The sequence below is a fragment of the Drosophila montana genome, unplaced genomic scaffold (genome assembly GCF_035044405.1).
Source record: "Drosophila montana isolate Dmon_TW-CO22-7 unplaced genomic scaffold, ASM3504440v1 contig_2626_1, whole genome shotgun sequence".
In the NCBI taxonomy this organism is placed as follows: Eukaryota; Metazoa; Arthropoda; class Insecta; order Diptera; family Drosophilidae; genus Drosophila; species Drosophila montana.
Genome location: NW_026997490.1, coordinates 1,199,177 through 1,217,923, shown reverse-complemented (window position 1 = coordinate 1,217,923; position 18,747 = coordinate 1,199,177). Strand labels below are relative to the sequence as shown.

The 18,747-nt window shown below is 43.0% G+C and overlaps 1 protein-coding gene and 1 long non-coding RNA gene across 2 annotated transcripts; both read right to left on the bottom strand.

The window, feature by feature from the left end:
* Positions 1-438: 438 nt before the first annotated feature.
* Positions 439-3,622, bottom strand: cbt (cabut). Its single transcript, XM_064683563.1, has 2 exons — positions 3,239-3,622; positions 439-1,957 (listed from the first exon to the last, which is right to left on the bottom strand). The coding sequence occupies exons 1-2, from the start codon at positions 3,308-3,310 to the stop codon at positions 629-631; spliced, it is 1,401 nt and encodes a 466-aa protein (XP_064539633.1). The 5' UTR covers positions 3,311-3,622; the 3' UTR covers positions 439-628.
* A 2,217-nt stretch (positions 3,623-5,839) lies between these two features.
* Positions 5,840-10,386, bottom strand: LOC135429289 (uncharacterized). Its single transcript, XR_010436395.1, has 2 exons — positions 10,188-10,386; positions 5,840-7,015 (listed from the first exon to the last, which is right to left on the bottom strand). It is a non-coding gene; the product is annotated as an uncharacterized LOC135429289 (long non-coding RNA).
* Positions 10,387-18,747: the final 8,361 nt, after the last annotated feature.

Here is an 18,747-nt window from a genome sequence, read left to right as displayed (position 1 = left end):
TTTTCCACCGAGTTCCTATGTCGTTATTTGTACGAGACCTCGATCCCTCGATCAAGCGTATCCAAATATTCCCACATTCGATAGACATGGTTTAAATATTTCTATGGAAAATATATTTTCGCATTGGTTTTTTTTTTGTTTTTTTTTTTTTTGTTTTCTTGAGATTTGTACCTTGGTTTGTACCAGGTATTTTGCATGCTTATTTTCTTCACATGATTCAATAAATACAATTTTGTTTAGATTACAAAAAAATGTAAGAGCGATAATTATTGTACAATAGAGAAAGAGTTAAGAAAACTTAAATATCACAGAATTGTAGCTATATATAGTATATAGTATATATAGTATATATGCACTAGGTATTATCAGAAGAGCTCTAAACTAAAATGTGTGCTTGGAAACATATTGTTGTTGTGAAGCATATCCATGGTACATGATTAGGCTTACATAAGGACAATTGTGTTGTAATATGAATCTAAAATAACGATGACAAGAAATAGCTCTTAACTAGGTCTTAACTCTACGCCAGCTGGCCCGCATGTGGATGTGCCTCCAGTGCTTTAGTGCTTGAGCTGGTTCATACTGTGTGTCGAGATGAGATTGTGCCGCACCACGGTGGTGCGTGTATTTATCGGGCCTGAACAGCGGACGCCGTTGCCACAAATGGAGACAATCGATGCTGTTGCAGGCGCAGCAAATCCGGCGCACTGTAAATGTGTAGACTGCTGCTGCTGCTGGAGGATTGGCTCGACGAGGCGCTGGACATTTGCACTGGACTCGGGGCGGAGACGGCGGCGGCTGGTGCTATTGCGCGCAGCTGTAGCGTTGGCTCACACAGCGCGGCCGCCGCCGCCGCCGCTGCCGTAGCGGCAGCTGCTTCGGCGGCGGCCGTGGCAAAGCTGACATTGCGATTGACTCCGTTCGCCTTGTCCTTGTTGTGGCGCTTTACGTGCTTGGACAGATGATCGCTGCGCATGAACTTCTTTGAGCAGACGCCGCACTGGAACTTCTTTTCGCCGGTGTGCGTGCGCTTGTGCCGCGAGAGCTCATCGGAGCGGGAGAAGCGCTTGTCACAGTTCTCCCATTTGCATATAAACGGACGCTCGCCGGTATGGACGCGCTGATGTGCCTTCAGGTGGCTGCTCTTGAAGTAGTTTTTGCCGCAATCGGGAAAGGTGCACTCGTAGATGCGACTGCGTGTGGCCGCCGCCTGGGCGGCGGTAATGCGTTTGCTGCTGCTGCTGCCCCCCATTGAGGACATAGTTGGAGATGCGCATGAAGTTGGAGGCTGGCTTGGTAATTGAGGCTGTGCACCGGAGGCGGCGGCGGCGGCGACAGCAACGGCGACGTTGCTTAGCAGCAGCAGCTGTGAGTTTGCAGCTGGAGCTGCTGCAGCTATATAGACGCTCGTGGCGGACGCTGGACAGGATGTGTTTTGCTGCTGGTCCGTTGGTGCCGATGGTGCGCTGCATGGTTCCACTGCAGTTGCTTTTGTTGTTGCTGTGGGTAGCGCCACCTCGGCGGCACGTTTGCGATTCATTTTGTATTTGAGATTGCGCCACACATTCTCCTCGGGATAGTCATCGGCAATGGGTGTGCCGAGCGCGCCATTGTTGGAGCAGCTGGAGCTGTTCTCCTCCTCCTTGGTTGAGGAGCTGACCGTGCCCAGGCTATTGACACGCATGATGACGCTAACGCGTTGCGCCAGTGCATCCTCCGCCTCCTGTTCGTGTTCATGCTTCAGCTGCTGCTGCTGATCGGGTGGAGGCGTTAATGTTATCGCCGGCTGTTCCAGGCGCGCCTTTTTGCATGGCAACACATCGGCGGCATCGTCCTCCGTGTCCGAGGGATTGGGTGTTATGATGCCGGCGCCAGTTTTTTGACTCTTCTGATTGGCGACCAGTTTTAGCTTGGCCTTCAGCAGATTCTCATTGACCTGTTGTTTGTCCTTGGCCGCCTACAGGGTAAAAGAGCAAGAAAAGGAAAAGTTCGATTAGCAACGGGTTCAATAAACGTCCCGAAAAAAGCATTCACTTTTTCCCTGCCTGAGTTGACCTACAATAACTTTTTGAGCGGGTGCAAACCACGAAAATTCGCTAATTGTGTGCGCGGACGTCGACGTCGACGTAGGCGTCGGTTAACAGCGGACAAGGCCGTTCACATTTAACCTTAACCCGCCGCAACGGCCCCCACGCGAATTTTAACTGAGCCCAGCGCGGGGTTAATGCACGTCGCGACGGGTAATACACACACAAACACACGCCTTGGAAGATGTATCGATCGCAAATTGTGTACAGGGTAGCTACCAGTCGGCTACTCTCGATCATGGCACTTACTGGTTTTGTTTAATGCCAGTTTTTTGAACTTTTGGATGCCTTTTCGCCAATAAATGAATATTTTTGTATTTTGCGACGCAGCCGAAAAGCATGCATTAAAAATGGCGCTGAGTTAAATGATTTTTATGGGCTCGGCACGTTGCCGTTTCTAAGTGTGCGTTGTTTTGTTTGTTTGCTTGCTTGCGGGCCAGATAAGCCGAAAGCAAAAAAATGTGACATATTTTATGTGAGACGCTGCCGTCGACAGCGGTGCCTGTCTGGGGCTTGGCTGTTTGTTTTTTGTGCCGCTTGCCTTTTCTAATTGGCAACTCACCTTCGCGCGCTCTCACAAACGCACACAGACACACACACACACGCGAATGCTCTCAAACAAATGCGCTCCTCTGACTACGTCACGATTGAGAGACACTCGCTTTGACGCGCTCTCAGCAACACAAGGCGCGCAAATATAACTACGACATCTCCACATTGCTGTGGAGTCCAATGTTCGCCCTGTATGTGCATGTGTATGTGTGTTTGTATCACTCGCTGTGCATGCGGTGTTCACGTGAAAGCGTGCCCGCTGCGTGATCGCATAGCGTTACACTAGAGCGAACGAGATGCGAGACTTTTGTTTTTAGAAATGCGGCGAGTGCAAGCGAGCGGGCACTACACTTAATGGTTTGCCTTGCCATATATATTTTTTTGTTGCGTGATTTGTCAAAAGCGAAGGCGTCTCCACTGTCTGGGGGCACGAATTAAATGCGGGAATTCGCTGTAGCTGTATATATGCATGTGTGTGTGTGTGCAGGCTGCATTTTTCGCATTTAATTTTAATTAGTTTGTACTGCACTAATTTACACACATTTACACGCTCCACTTTGTAGGTCAATCTCTTTGAGCTCTGAGTCACTTGGACTTACGTTTTCCACTTTGTTATCCCGAAGCGGGGGCGTTGCAGGCGGCGACGGCAGCAGCAACGTATCCATATCCATTGTGTATGTAGTAAATATTATTTAAATTTTAATTGGATTGCACTTTGCACTTGTTCAACTGTCTTTGGCACCTGCACAGAGAGTTACTGCAGGGGCACTGGAGTCTGTTTTGTTTGTTTTTTTTTTCTTTAAATTTTTCTTATTTGTCAGCCTTATCACTTATCTAAATCTGTGTGAGCACTTTTTGATTTACACAAGATTTTCAGGCTTTTTATAAAGTTTATTTTAATATATGTATTTCACTTGATGCGGCTGCTTGGGAGAGCCCGAGTGAGCGAACCGTAGCGTTCAGAATTCAACAGACGAATGAACAACATTCAGACTGCGAGCTTCCACCAGACCATCGCTGTCGCAGCGCACGCACACACTCACAGGCATATGAGCTGGTGAGAGTGTGAGAGTGGGAGCGCATGCTGTCGACGTAATCACTTGTAAGCGGTGTGCGCTGCGGTAGCCGAAACGCGCGGGGGTGTGCTGGGCGTTTGTACAAAAATCGTCATCGAATATGTCGGCGAAGCAACCAGTGCATTGGAACCCAGCGGAGGACATAACTGCGGCTGTAACTGCTTATGAACGTATTTCGGCATCAGGCAGTGACAACGTGGGCAGCTTTTGATAGAGCAGGGCGCGTGTCACGTCCCAAGCACGAACCACAATTCACAAAACACGACTTTTCAAAAATGTAGTATAGGATACAGTTACATACTTTTAAATTTCCCTTTTTAATTGAGTAAGTGAATCATTGGCTTTTTTTATTTCGGAATTTATTCAAAGTTATACAATATTATTTTCATAGGCCTTTTTAACTGAACATAACATTTATATAAAGATATTTAACTTGTCTTTATCGTGTGTACATACACGCCCCTACAATTTTCGTGTTAATTCGTGCTCGTGATAAGGCGTGCATGTTTTAATAGAATTTTATTTTGTAAGCCGATTGAGGTTCGTGTCACGAAAGCAAAAACGACCCGCTCACTACTCTAGGTATTTTTAGTACGCCCCCGCAGCGCTTACATATGGCCGAAGCGTAGGGGCTGTGTTGGCGGTAAAAGGTCAGGTCTGTGCCCACGCAGGCCCCTGGCAGGCAGAAGGTAGCGACAAACACACTTAGAGCACGTAACATGCGCATGGACGTCATCAGCTGTTTACCTCACGGCTGTCGGCCGCGGGGCGTTCGGGGAAAACACAAAATTCCATTGGAGCTATCTATTCATAGCTGTTGTTCATGCACATGAAGCGTGCACAGCAAAGGCAAAAACAAATACACACAAATAACATATACATACGTACATTTATATATGTATGTATGTATGTAGTGAGAGGCACACACAGACACACCCCGAAGCCATGGTTGAGTCTGAGGCCCGGCCATACCATTCACGACGCCAAAGCTGAAGCTGCGGCTGACGCATTTGTTGCTACGGAAGTTCGTGATTAAGCGCTTAAGGCAGAAGAAGAAATAAACACACACAAAAAAAAACAGGCTTGAGCTTGGACTGGTCAGTGGCTTTGTCCAGACAGACAACACTTGGGATCAGCAATAATATATCGGCCTTACTGCATATATTTGCATGTACATTAGCCGCATTGTCCGACATGGGGGCAGCTAACACACATCAACATGTGTGCAAAAGTCCAGACGCAGACAGATTTCATTAATGGGCAAAACCCGTACGGCGGGGTGTGGGGTCTATAGCTACGCTCACCAGTTGAGCGCACCGCGTTGCCAGCTGCAAAGCAAATCGAGCGCAAGTTAAGCCAAATAATGTTACTTGATGACAGTTGACTTGATAATTTAATGCCCACGCTTAGCGGCTTGCTACTCACGGCTTCGTCAAGAGTTGGTCAAAGGCATTTGAGTCTGGCAATGCTGGCCAAGCCCGTAACAGTTTCACAAGCAAAAAGGGGCTCGTGCCACTCACAGACAATCGGCAGAGCGCCAGAGAGCAAGAGCAAAAGAGAGGGAGAGAGAGAGACACCCATCAAACAGCTGTGACTATTTTATATTGTGGTGCTCTTGCGCAACAAAAACAACAACAGGGCGGGAGAAAAACTGAAACTAGCACGCCATACAAAACACGCGCGAGAGAGTATTATCATTCTGTGAATCACGCGTTGACCTCATGATGTTCACGTGAACATTTGTTGATACTTGCCAGCCCAGCTAGCAGCTTGTATAGGCCGCTGCGAGCGGTCGGGCAGGTGGACGGTAGAAGGCGGCGTGCCTATTCCACTATTTATGGCTGCTTATATGTGTGTGCGTGAGTTTGAGTGTTGCGGTTGGGGGAGTTTGTTGTTGCGTGTTTTGCTTGTTATTGGAAACGGAATTAAAATTTGTGCGGAACTCAAGTGCAATAATAATGTTGCGTGGGCGTGTAAATGGGCTATCTCTGCTTCTTCTTGCTGTAGCGCAAATTTTGTTGAATGCAAAGTGCGCAACGCAATTGAAGCCTGCCCCATCATATGGAGAGGTGCGGCTCGCCCATATAAATTAAATAAACTTACAAACATAGATGTGGTTGCATGTGTGTGATTATTGAGCTATGTACGTTTTAATTTAATCAGCACTACGAAGGGCATCTAAAATTAGCAAGAATTCCGGTTCCAGGCGGCAGTTCAAGTTCAGTGTGGGAATGGTACGCTTTTTGCCGTGACATGCATTTGGCAGCCACCTACGTAGCAACTGCAAGCTTCACCAACCCCGGAACCGAAGGGGGACCACCCGGTGTTCACAGACCTACGCACATTCACCAGTGCACGTAGGCCGCCGCCAACGCAAAGGGTTGCCAGACAGGGTGAGATGGGCTAGAGTGCGTAAGAACGAACATGTAAGAGAGAGCTAACGCCATTTGAGAGCTTGCGCATTGACGTAAACTGCTGTAATGGTTACGTAGCCTGCTCTCGATGACGTCACACGCTGTTTCCTCCTGTTGCTCCAAAGGTCAAACAGAGAAGCAACACGGCCAATGACGTCGCAGGGCCATTCGGATGACGGTTCAAGGCCTCTGCCATATGCCTTATTAATGAACTCGAGCTTTCTGGTTATTTTTTTTTGTATGCCCCCAGCAGCGTAAAATGTTATGTGTTGGCTGTTTGTGTCTTTTTCCACGCTTGGACGTCAATCACAGGTGAACGTGACGTCAGCTGCAAACGGAACCAAGTGAGTGCTCGATCTTGTTATTGGACATGCCATTAACTTTCTGGCAAGCCTGTCCGAATCAAAATTCTTGTGTCTAAAATCCGGCACGGCAACACCGTACAATTTCCAAATTTTCTTTTCACCAATGTCCAAGTCATTCACATTTCGCTTTTCTTTCGATTTATTGCTGTTGTTGTTGTTGTTAATTTTTCTTGGCATCCGAATGCGAATGGGTGAATGGGTAAAACCACCAAACTCGTCTTTGCCGCGCTTTGTTTCACACGCGCCACACAAAATGCTGCTCAAAATTTGCCTCCATGACGTCATGCTTGTGCCCAGCAGCAGCGGCAGCGGCAGCGGCAGCGGTTGCTAACTCGTGACAATGCAGCTCGACACCCTCCTGACCACACCTGAGATACAATAAATGAAATTCTGTTTAGCGATATTATAAATAAATCAATTTGCCGAGCGATAGCAGCTGCTCAAGTAAACAAATAGTTGGCCCTGGAACCGAGCTCCAACCAAAATTGAACCATTTGGAAAGTTAGGTTAGGTTTTTGGTACTGAAAATATCCAAAAAAAAAATGTATTAATTTTTGAATCGGTGTCATCTTGTGTTCTCTTCTTCTTTTCTTAGATCGCCCAACTATTTACAAAAATACAAACATACATATATCCATGTTAACTTAACTGTTAACTTTTAACAGTTACAGAAAATGTTTTCTTTAACTTTTCAAATTCTCTGCTAAAGATATAAGCACAGGAAATTTCTCTTAACAAATAGTTCCGGTTTTTTTTTTTTTTTGGCATTTTAACAAAATTTGTACATTTATCTATGGATTTTAAATATAAATATAATATTTCTCTGACAACAACTTTTAGCACGGCAAAAGTTGGAAGTACGCTCTGTACCTTAGCAGAGTTTAGTTTTGCATTTGTTGCTTACTGTCCAAAACTAACTGACCCCCCCCCCCCCCCCTCCCCTTCGACATATCATTTGGCTGTGCCCGCCCCCCGCCCCCGTTCCCGCTCCGAAAAACAGTCTAATCCCTCATCTGGCTGGGGCCTACGTGCCGGCTAACGCGTTGCGCTCGTCTATCTCTATGTAGAGCTCCACGCCGAGAACTTTACTTGACATTTTTGTTGTTGTTGGATTTAATCGGATGCAGGCTCTGTGTTTGGAATATTTTTCTCAAATGAAAGCGAAGGCCATTTAAATGTGCCCAGTGGAAATTTACATCCAAGGTCTTTTTTTCTTACCCAGCTGCCAGAACAGAAGATGATAATGATGATGATGATGATGATGATGATGATTCTGTTTTGCCTTGGCATGGCATTCCCCTTTTACCTGGTATTCTGTATGCGGCATTATTCTGGCTTGGCTTGGCCGACCTTGGCCCAGTTCCTGCCCTCGCCGAATCTTCCAACTGAACTTGAAAGTTGTTGTCCGTGGACGGCAGGACGGCTGGCGAAGGCGACTGACCCTGAACCGGTTCATCCGAGCGCCTTTGGCTTTGTTATTTTTTCTTTTACTTTTTTATATCCATTTTTTTTGTTTTGCCTATGCCGACATCATGTTCATCATCATCATCAATGTTGATGATGATTATTATAAGCAGTCGGGGAATCGTGAGTAGTCGCAATGGGAAATCGACAAGCATCATCAATAAGATCAAACGGAATAAAAACAATGCCAATATGTACTTGACCGACTGCGCAATACCCTGTTCACAGTGTTGACCTGACCTGGCCTTAAAACTGTCAACAAATTGCAGTCGCTTTCAAACTGTGACATCGGGCAATCTTGATTACAGTTGTGGGCGTGGTCGCGTTTTTTTCTCTCGATCTTGAGAGAAGATCACGAGTAGTCCGCCCGCCCCATTGGGCGTGGCACGCATTTTTTTTATAAAACTAATAAGCTCTTGTTCACCTAGAGAAACGGGTATTTAAAAAAATAGATATACGTATATATGGCACAAACAGCAACAGAAATAAATCTAGAATAAGAGCGGGGGAAGAGGAGGGGGAGGGGGAGGGCGAGGAGGCAATCTATAGTCCAATACGCCGGAAAGAGCGAATGACGACGAGGTCGCATATTCTGCGGCTGATTTGCACGTGAAGTCAACGTGAACAGCAACAGCAGCAGCAACGCGCTAGAGCGAGACAGCACGACAGAGCGAGCGAGAGAGAGAGCACGCAAATAGATTAACAGTTAGAGAGCGGCAGATTCGCATAGTGAAAGAGCGAGGGAGAGAGAGAGAGAGCGAGGATGAGACATCTTCTTATTGCGCTATTCACAATTAGCATGACGTGCGCGCGCTGGGCCCCAATTGTCCGGCTGATGCGGCGGCTCGCCCGTCAAAGGCCAAGCCCCGTTGCGAGTTACCGTAATTGGCACTGATTAGCCCGACCAGCTGGCCAGCGCATGGTCAGCCGTTGTGGGCGTGGCTGTGCCACAGCGTTATCATTGCGGAACGTGAAAGTCGGCGCGCTTATCGCGTTGCATCAGCGTACGGCGTGCGCCCCCAGCGTACGGCGGAGCTGTCGGGTCTGTGTCAATAGATTGTGCAGCCGATATGCCCCGTCCGGGAACGCGGTTTGATCAAGGGGCCGCTGCCCGTCGCTCGGGTATATGCAGCTGCTGACTGCAGTTCCAGGCGGACATTACGTTTTCATTTCTTCTGAATGGGCGTATCTTGCATTACGAGCAGGTGAATGGAATACGGCTTTGTACTATGATTATGCGAAACTATTTATACCCTGTTACGTGGGTGAATGGGGTATGTTGCATGCATGTAACAGACAGTTGGAGACATCGTCGATTATTTAAGATATATATATATTTATATTCCTGAACAGGATTAGTTGTCGGGTTCTGTCGGGTTGTCTGTCTATACATCTCTATATATTTGTATATATCGATAACCGTTTTTTTTTATATCGATAACCCTAACTAATGCATAGCTCGATATATATCGATCTCTAGCCACTAATTTTGTGGCAATTCTCTCGTCTTCTTTTCCATTTCATCCAAAATAAAAACATTTTTTAGAGGCTTCACCTTGATTTTTGGTATTGCCACGCCCCGAAATGGCAGTTTTATGACATCAACATTTCACAACAATCGCGGAAGTAACTTCACAAACAATTTTGTATAGTTTGGGTCTGAGATAAGAAGAGGTTAGTTAGTACGAGCTGATTACAGGGTATCTGCCAGTCGTATACTCTCTGAAATAGCACTTCTGCTTGTTTGCTTTATTGTATTTTAATTGAATTTAAATATATGTTAATGAAAACCACTTGAGGCTCTACTTAACTGGGAATTTCTTTGGGAATTCCTCAATATTAGCTTAAGGCGTAAACTGTTTGGGAATTTTAAAGTATTTGTTCTTCCTCGTTTGAAGTGTTGTCCGAAGAGCCCAATGAAATTCCCCTAAATGGAAATACAACAATATTGATTTAATAGAGTTATCTTTTTAAGTTTTTTTTTTTTTCACACATCTTTTGAAAAAAACAACAAATATTCTTCGACACAAAAGCTTAGCAAAAACTTAGTATAAAAATGCAAGTGTGACTAATACGAATTGTTGGTTGCGAAATAAATTCAAATGACTCAAACGATAGAAAATTTTTAGCCCTGTAAACAACAAACAATAGTTTGTTGAAGAACATAACTAATCAACTATCGGAAGATTCCATATTTTCCGCTCAGTCAACAATTATTATAATTATTACCTGTCAGATTTAGTCAGGTTTAGCTGGGCTCTTATTTAGGTCTATTTACGTAGTCGCAGCTACCAAGTTTTGACGTGTGACAATTGGGAGTTGGGGCGTTGTTTAATTACGACCTTGGCTCCGTCTCTGGGTCGATAACTGTCCCTCGGACTTGGCATTGTTTATTGTTTATTGTCGCAGTTGTTGTTGTTGTCGTTGTTGTTGTGGAACCCTTGGAGGCTCGAACAATGGAAACAACCCAAGTGCGCAGTGCTTTAGACTGCCAGAAGAGACAAGCACCAAGCTAGCCAGCCCACCTTGTCAGTTGTTGACGCTGTTGTAGGAATTGTTGTTCAGATTTTGTTGTTTGCTATTCTTCATACCCTGTAATTAGTCAAATTTGGCAAAAAGAAAAGAGTATCACATCTGTCATGTTACAAGCTCATCAGGCATATATATTCCAGATCAGCTGGTGAGAGCTATGTCTATCCCAGAGTTAAGAAATCGTTCAGGACTTGAAGCTCGAAATTTAGACTCTCGTATATCTCATGGAGAATACTTTACCCTCTCCCAAAATCGATAAATATCGTCAGCTGAGTCCAACTAGTTAGATCTATGTGTATCCCAGAGTTTAGAAAACTTTCAGGACTTGAAATTTCGACTCTCGTATATCTCATGGAGAATACTTTATCTTCCTCAAAATCGATAAATATCGTTTTGTTACATAAAGCTTTTCTTTTATAGACACCTTCTCCCGTTCTCTATGAAATTTCAACTCTTTTAACTCTGGAATAACTTTGATTTTTGGTATATGCACAAATTGAAATAAGAAAATTTGAAAGCTTTTGAACGATAAACACAAAAGTTATTGAAGAATGGAATGTGATGAATGAAAAATCAGAGAAGGAACACAGCCTGGTAAATGTAAATTTATTTTACAGGGTATATTCTAGTCAGGCACACTCTCGCATAGAGCGCTCGGTGTTTACTTTTGCGAAAGTGCTTGACTTAAAGTCGGATATTTTAGAGTCTGTGACGAATATTGCCCGCATGACGATCGCCCAATGAGTACCGCCAGCAATGTGTGTGAGTGTGTGTGTGTGTGTGAGAGAGAATAGGTGTGCATGTGTGTGTGTGTGTGTTGTCGCGTTATCGCTGCAAACAGCTTGAACTGATTATTCGCACGCACGCATCGATTGAGTGGTCGGATTGAGTCCGCTCGCAATTCCCGCCAAATCGAATTTCAGCCCAAAATAAAGAGTTCTTATTCAAGAACAAGACTTGAGGGAGAGAGAAAATAGAAATAAAAATAGGAAGCAATTATTTAGATTTATGGCGTACGATCTAGCCGAGGGTTCTGACCTCCATTTACTATTTTTAGTCAGATAGATTACGTCTAGACAAACTTTTGCTTGAAAATTTCTATAAATTTTTAAGCATGAATGAGCTCAAAGTTCTAGAACTAAGTATACTTCGTGCTTGATGTCACTTTGTTCTAAATGTCTTTAGAAATGAACTAGACAAAGTCCTTCAATCTTATGCAAATAAAAGATTTTAAAATTCAAGAAAAGGCTCACCTTATTTAAAGCTTAAACTAGCTTGAAACCTTGAATCCTAGAAAGCTATAGATTATAATAAATGTTCTTAAGGTTAGGTATAATGTTAACGAATTTATCTATAATGGAAATATAGAAAACTTTCTGGGTGTGTATTGAAATCTAGGATTGCAGTTTTTCAAAAATTCTCTTCATTCCTTTCGATTAAAGAAATTATAGTATTTAGTATTGTAATTAATTTCATATTTTCTAACATCAATAACAAACTTTTCCCTCCTTAAGTTATGTTTGTTATAGGCAGGTTTTACTGTAGTTGCCAGCAACAGTCATTTAAGCATGTTCCGGCTTGCAGATCAATGAAAGAGATTTTTGTTGGCTTTGTAGATTTTGGGTGCTCCCAAAAACAGGTCTACGCCCATCTAAAGTCTTGTTTAAATGGATTTCTAGGTAAATTCCATGCAGAATGTGACGCAAATGCGGCCTTGTCCGAGCGAACTGCTTCGAAAGTCCGACGAATATGATTTCAGACCAATAACTTTAACATTTACATATTTATGGCAAGAGGCAGCGATGACTAGAAAGAGTCAAATGTTAGATTCAAATTCAATTGTGGCTCGGTCAAGCTGGCAAAGCCCTTCTCCCCTGCGCCCGGGCCATGTACAGTGGGCATGCCCCTACGCTCCGGACCATGTACAGTGGGCATGAAAATGGTTTTTGTGCATGGTCGGCGGACGTGCACAGCTCGAAGCAGAGCAGAGATCGCAGCTGAGCAACAATTTAGCACATTTTCTCTGATTATTGTTATTGTTGTTGTTGTTGATCGCAGCACGAGCAACATTTAGTCGCCTATTTATTATTTATTTATTTTTAGCAGCTCGCGACGCGTTTCCATTAACAAATATAAGCAAGTCGCCGGCATTTTGGTCCACTCGGAGATACCCTGCTAGCGGATCTGTTGTCTGGATTTGCACACTCATAAATTATATAACTATTGTCGTGAACAATATTTGCTGGTTTTGATTTATTTTCACTTAAAGCGCATTTTCATTTTCGTCAGTTAATTTTTGCTTCAGCTATTGTCATTCCATTGCCATTCACACTAAACGTTGACAACAAGCGTTGCCACCTTATTTTCATATAGATTTGCATATATCTCTGACGTCACAACAACTGCATGACTATCGATAATTGCATTTAATTATACCACCTAGGCATATTTGCATATATCTCTGACGTCACAACGTCTAGCCAGAGACAACGTGTATATCGATAATTGTATTTAATTATCCATTTTCGCTTTATACATTTTTTGTGGCCTTTGAGCTTGAAAACAAATCAACTTCGACCTAAGACCTCTGATCTTGTGACCCAAGAGCGTAGCTGTTCAAGGTATGTGTTTGCTTATCATTTTGATAATTACAGGGTAGAAAAGATACGATGATATATATGTATATCTGTTTTACGATACGAGTATTTTGGAAAGAGTGCGCATAGCGTGGAATAATACGGTTTATAATTAAAGCGTAGAAGAGGCAGAGTTTAATGAAAGAAAAAAAGGCAAAACAAAAACTAATTAACATATTTTTGCAAATTATGCATCGTGTGTTGTGATTTTGGGGGCCATAAATCGATCGGATGATCCGAAAGCCAGCGAGACAGAGAGGGAGAGGGAGCGAGAGAGAGAGATAGTACGAAAATGTACCTAAATATTTCGACTTGAAAGGCAATACCCAGGTCCAAGACCAAATTTTTCGCCCGATTAACATGCGCCGCGAGGCGTTGGCACTTGGCAAGGACGAGGAAGCAACAATTGCAATGACAACAACAACAGCAACAACAACAACAACAAGAGGAGCAATAAACAACAAAACAAACAACGACAAGCAACAAATTGCGCGAAAAGGTCAATGAGCAAAAAATTCAAAATACATTGAACCAGCCCCAGACCCTGAGACCCGACGATGAGTGTAAAAAATGTAAAGCAGGCCGGTCGCAATATCACCAACAACAACAGCAACAACAGCAACAACAACAACAAAAACAACAACAATTGCAACAACAGCAACTGAGCTTTGCTGGCAAAATGTATTGATTTGAACTTTGGAATGATGTCACGCATTGGCTAAAGATCGCAGTCAGATATAGGCCTATAGATTAGCGGCAGCCCCTCCCCCCGCCTCTTGAGAGGCAGCTCAAGTGGCATGCAACAAGTGGCAGCGGCAACTGATACGCAACTGATACAACCTAATCAAGCTTTCGAGCTGCCAAACTTGAAATCTTTTGCTGTTCAAGCGAAGCAAAGCATTTCATACTTAAAGTAGTTAAAATATAGCTAAAGGGAATTGGAGTCGGAAAATTGGGCAAGTGGGAAATCGTATAACGAAAGCTTTTCCATTTTCACTGCTATTTCTTTTAAACAAAGTACAAAATGGACTCTTTAGACACACTTTACTTAGACAAAAACAATATTTTTGCCAAGCTAAAAACTTGCAAAACATTTACTTTTGTCATTTTAAAGACTCGTACATATATCTGGCATATTTTATGCATTTACAGCTTATTTGCGATCATGACTTTTGTCCCACTGCCAAGTCGATAAATTTATTTTTTAAGTGTTACGAAACGAAGAAAGACGAAAGTTAAAGCAGAACGAAGAAAGAAGAATTGGGGAAGACGAAGAAGAACGAAAAGCGAGAAACAATACAATTTGTTGCTTAATAGCGATAGCGCACACATCGATAAATATCGATTTTCAAATATATATTATTTTGTAGGTTAAGTAGAAACGAATTTGAGCAGATTTTATTTATAAATAACTGCTTGCACACAGCTGCGATTTATTTGAGTTCAAAATCCGCTCGTTTTCCAAAATCGATAAATATCGATTTTCATATATATATTTTTAAGGCAAAGACCAAACGAATTTGAGCAGATTTAATTTATAATGCAATGAGTTTGAGTTCAAAATTCGCACATTTTCCACAAATCGATAAATATCGGTTTTCATATGTCATCGTTGCCCACAAATCGATAAATATCGATAGAAAAACGCATTTGTTCAATTTTGTTTTAGAAAAAAAAAGCTCAAATTAAGCTAGCCACAATTTGTTGGGCATGTGAAAAGACTTTAAAAGTGTCTACAGAGCATCTGCTGCGCTTGGACTCCACAATCTGTTTACAGGGCATCTGCTAGTCGAGCATATTTGCTGACTGGTGTCGCATGCAGCTATAAATAGCTGAGCCGAAGATTATTTAAAAAAATTGGCTCTCGCTGATAAGCGAATTGTGTGAAGGAAGCGCCGTCAGGGCCACACGGGTCGTATGCGTGATATATGCGGGCGGTGTCTATATAAATATAAATATATATATACATATATATAAATAATACGTATACGTATATTAAACATTGAGCATACGCAGCGTGCGCCGAGCATGAACCTACCGCAATGGCAGCCAGCGCACACACACATACACACACACACACACACACACACACTCAGGCGCGCCTAATTAGCAGCTGCTGCTGAGAGCAACAACAACAACAATAACAACTTTTACTAATGCATTGCTATTCACTTTTTTGGTTGTTGTTGTTCTACAAATAGGCCCCAAAGGCAGGGCGCCAGGCCAATTGGACTTTGGGCCGCGAACAGCTTTTGGTGGGCGTTGCGAGCGCCTTGTAAAGGCAACAACAACAACAACAACAACAGCAACAACAACAGCAGCAACAACAAGAGCGAGGCGTATAAAAATAACTGCATAATTTTAGTTCTGTTTTCTTTTTTTTTTAACCCTTTTTTTGGCACTTTTGCCAACTGTCTTGATATTCGTTTATAATCTCTTTTGGCCAGATTTGCTGTTGTTGTTGTTGTTGCTGCACTTTTGGCCGCTTATGCGAGCCGTCTGGCAAATTTCATCAGCACTTTTAATTTATGCATCGCGGGCTGATCGAGAGCTCATCTGATTCGCGATCATCATAACGGGGCGTGGCAGCGAGAGTGTGTGTTGCTCACGCGGGGGGAAGATGAGGCAGGGGAGGCGGGGGGGTGGGGGGGGTTGCAATAGCTGTCTGGCAAACAAGGTTAAAAGCAGTACGGGTGTGTGTGCGTACCAGGGCTGGAGAGGCGGCAGATCAATGTACTCCAAGCGAAACACACATTTTCGAAAACAAACAAAAAAACCAGTCAGAAGCGGGCAAACGGCTATGAACGACTGCGCGATACGCTGTGCACAGCTGCTCGCAGCTGATCAAACATCTTGTGCCGCTCAAACTGTAAGCCTGAAGCAATGACCTCCAAACTGTGACTTGAACGAACAAAAGGAGCGAACTTTGCGGGCGCAAGCTTTGAGCCTTCGAGTGGCAGGCCAGAGGCCAACTAACTGTGCCTTAACTCTAAGGATGTTTAAACTATATATTTACAAGGCTTGAAAAGCGCCTTAGGGGGCGTGTCACATTGTTATTGGACCCTCCAGGCTGTCCGATTGGAAAGCAGCTCGAAAAAGCTGGGCAGGTCTTGGCCGGGGCTTGGGCACAAGTAATACCCATTAAAAGGGCTTAGGATACTAAAAAAAAACATTTTTATATGTATTTTAGCTGCATGGCCCCAAAAACGATAAATATCGATATCGATATATATCGAATTATCCTTTTTTTTCTGCATATCTTTCAGTTTATAAAAGCTAGAGCCGCCCCATGCGGCATATAGACTCTCATAGCACACAAATCACAATTATTTTACTTTTTTATTACATAAAACAACATCTCTTCAAAAATCGATAAATATCGATATCGAACTACGGCTCCTTTCTGCATATCTTTCAGTCCATACGAGCTAGAGACGTCCAGTTAGGCATATCGATTCTCTTACCACACAAATCACATTTATTTTACTTATTAAATGCAAACCATCATCTCAACCAATCGATAATTATCGATTTCCAAGCCCAGTTCATATTTCGAGCAATATAAGAGCTATAGAACCTACCAGAACCAATATACGCCATTCGCATAAAGAGAACGGGGCATGCGAAACGATATAAATGAGTGACAGGAGCACAAGGTAACTGCACCCTTGGGTCAATGATATCGTCACGTATGCGATACAATTATTCAGTTATGGCCCCGTCGCAGCAGCAGCAGCAGCAGCAGCAGCAGCGGCAGCAACGGCAGCAGCGGGTAACCTCGGAACTGAGGAAGTTGCTTGACCTGGAAGTGGCCGCAGCTCGTTTTGGCCGCGAGAGTGTAATGCACTATGTTTACGGCTGACCAGATACAGATACAGATACAGATATAGATACAGATATAGATACAGCTACATATAGAGATACAGCTACAGATACAGAAACAGTTGCATACAGAGATGCAGGTACAAATCTAGATTGAGATACAGATACAAATGCGGTAGCAGCGCAAGTCCACATACAGCGTTAGCTACAGATACATTGACATATAAAGATACAGATACATTTGACAATATAGATACATACAAATGTATGTACATATACATTTGCAGCTTAAATCTGACATACAGATACATTTTATGTTAAAAATGTTTAAGTCTGCAGATACAAGGTCTGAAGAATACACAGATACATTGCCAGCACAGATACATATACAGATATATGATCTGAAGGATACACAGATACATTGCCAGTACAGCTAAAGATACAGATACTGAAAAAGATACAAATGCAGATGAAAATACAGATACAGATACAGATACAGATACAGATACAGATACAGATACAGATACAGATGCATAAATAGGTAAAGATAAAGGTACATATACAGATACAGATACATTTGTTGTTAAAGTTACAGATACATTGTCTGAAGGATACACAGATACAGATAGAGAATAGATACAGATATATATATATCTTTATATATATAGAGGCACAGACACAGCCTGAGCTATAGATATGTACATGTTCTGAAGGATACATAGATACATTGTCAGTACAGCCTCAGATACAGATACAGAGACAGATACAGATACATTCTGTAGGAGGCACAGCTACAGCCTATAGATAAATTTTTTTGTTACAGCTACGGATACATTGTCTGAAGGAGACACAGATACAGGCACAGCTACAGATACAAATACAGATACAGATACAGATACTTACGGATCGCCTGATATTTATAGGTTTTTGGGCGAATGTCGAATTGCATTGACGCGGCCCGAAAAAAAAACAAAATAATAGCCAGGCGAATGAACGCGCCGAAGGCCAACGTGCCGAATACTTCATTAAAGACGTGGGAGGGGGTGATTGGTTAGAGGGGAGGGGTCGGGAGGGGGGAGACTGGGGGTCAGGCAGCTGGAGTTATGCTAAACGCCGTCGGCTAATCAGCTGGGCCATATGTTAGCGCGGATTATGCCGCACATTTTCTTCATATTTATTGCCCAATGCATAACTGGTGCCACGCCCACGCCCACGCCCACGCCCACTTTTGGTAAATGTCCCTTTTTTTATGCCGCGTTCAAGAGGAAGCATTTCATTTCCGGCGCTGTCGCCATTTCTCAAATCTATGGGCGTCCAATGCAAAGCGCCGGCCACCAAAAATTTCCATTAAAATGCAATAGGTGCAAATTAGAAGACAAAAAACCGCCCGAAAAGAAACTAAAAAAAACAAGCGTATTCAAATAAATAAAATGTAGTCAGGCGTGCGCGTCTGCACGACTGCAAATACCCTGTAGATGGGCAGCTAAGCGAGAACTCCTCCAATACATCAATCTTACGCAGTATAATATATAATAGGTCTAATAAGAATACAATCCTTATAAGAAAAGTCCTTAATTCAAAAATCGAATTTGTAAAATATTTATTTTTAATTTTTCTAATTATTTTCTTGTCGTTCAAGACATTTTTATTATTGAAAAACATTTGAAAACTTTTACTGCTCTTAAAAAAGCTAAAAAAATGATTTCTTTCAGATTTTTGGTTGCATTTGCCAATTAGCACAGTTGACGATCCAATTAGCATTATTAGCACTTTCCAATAAGTCTTTTCATATGCCGCCC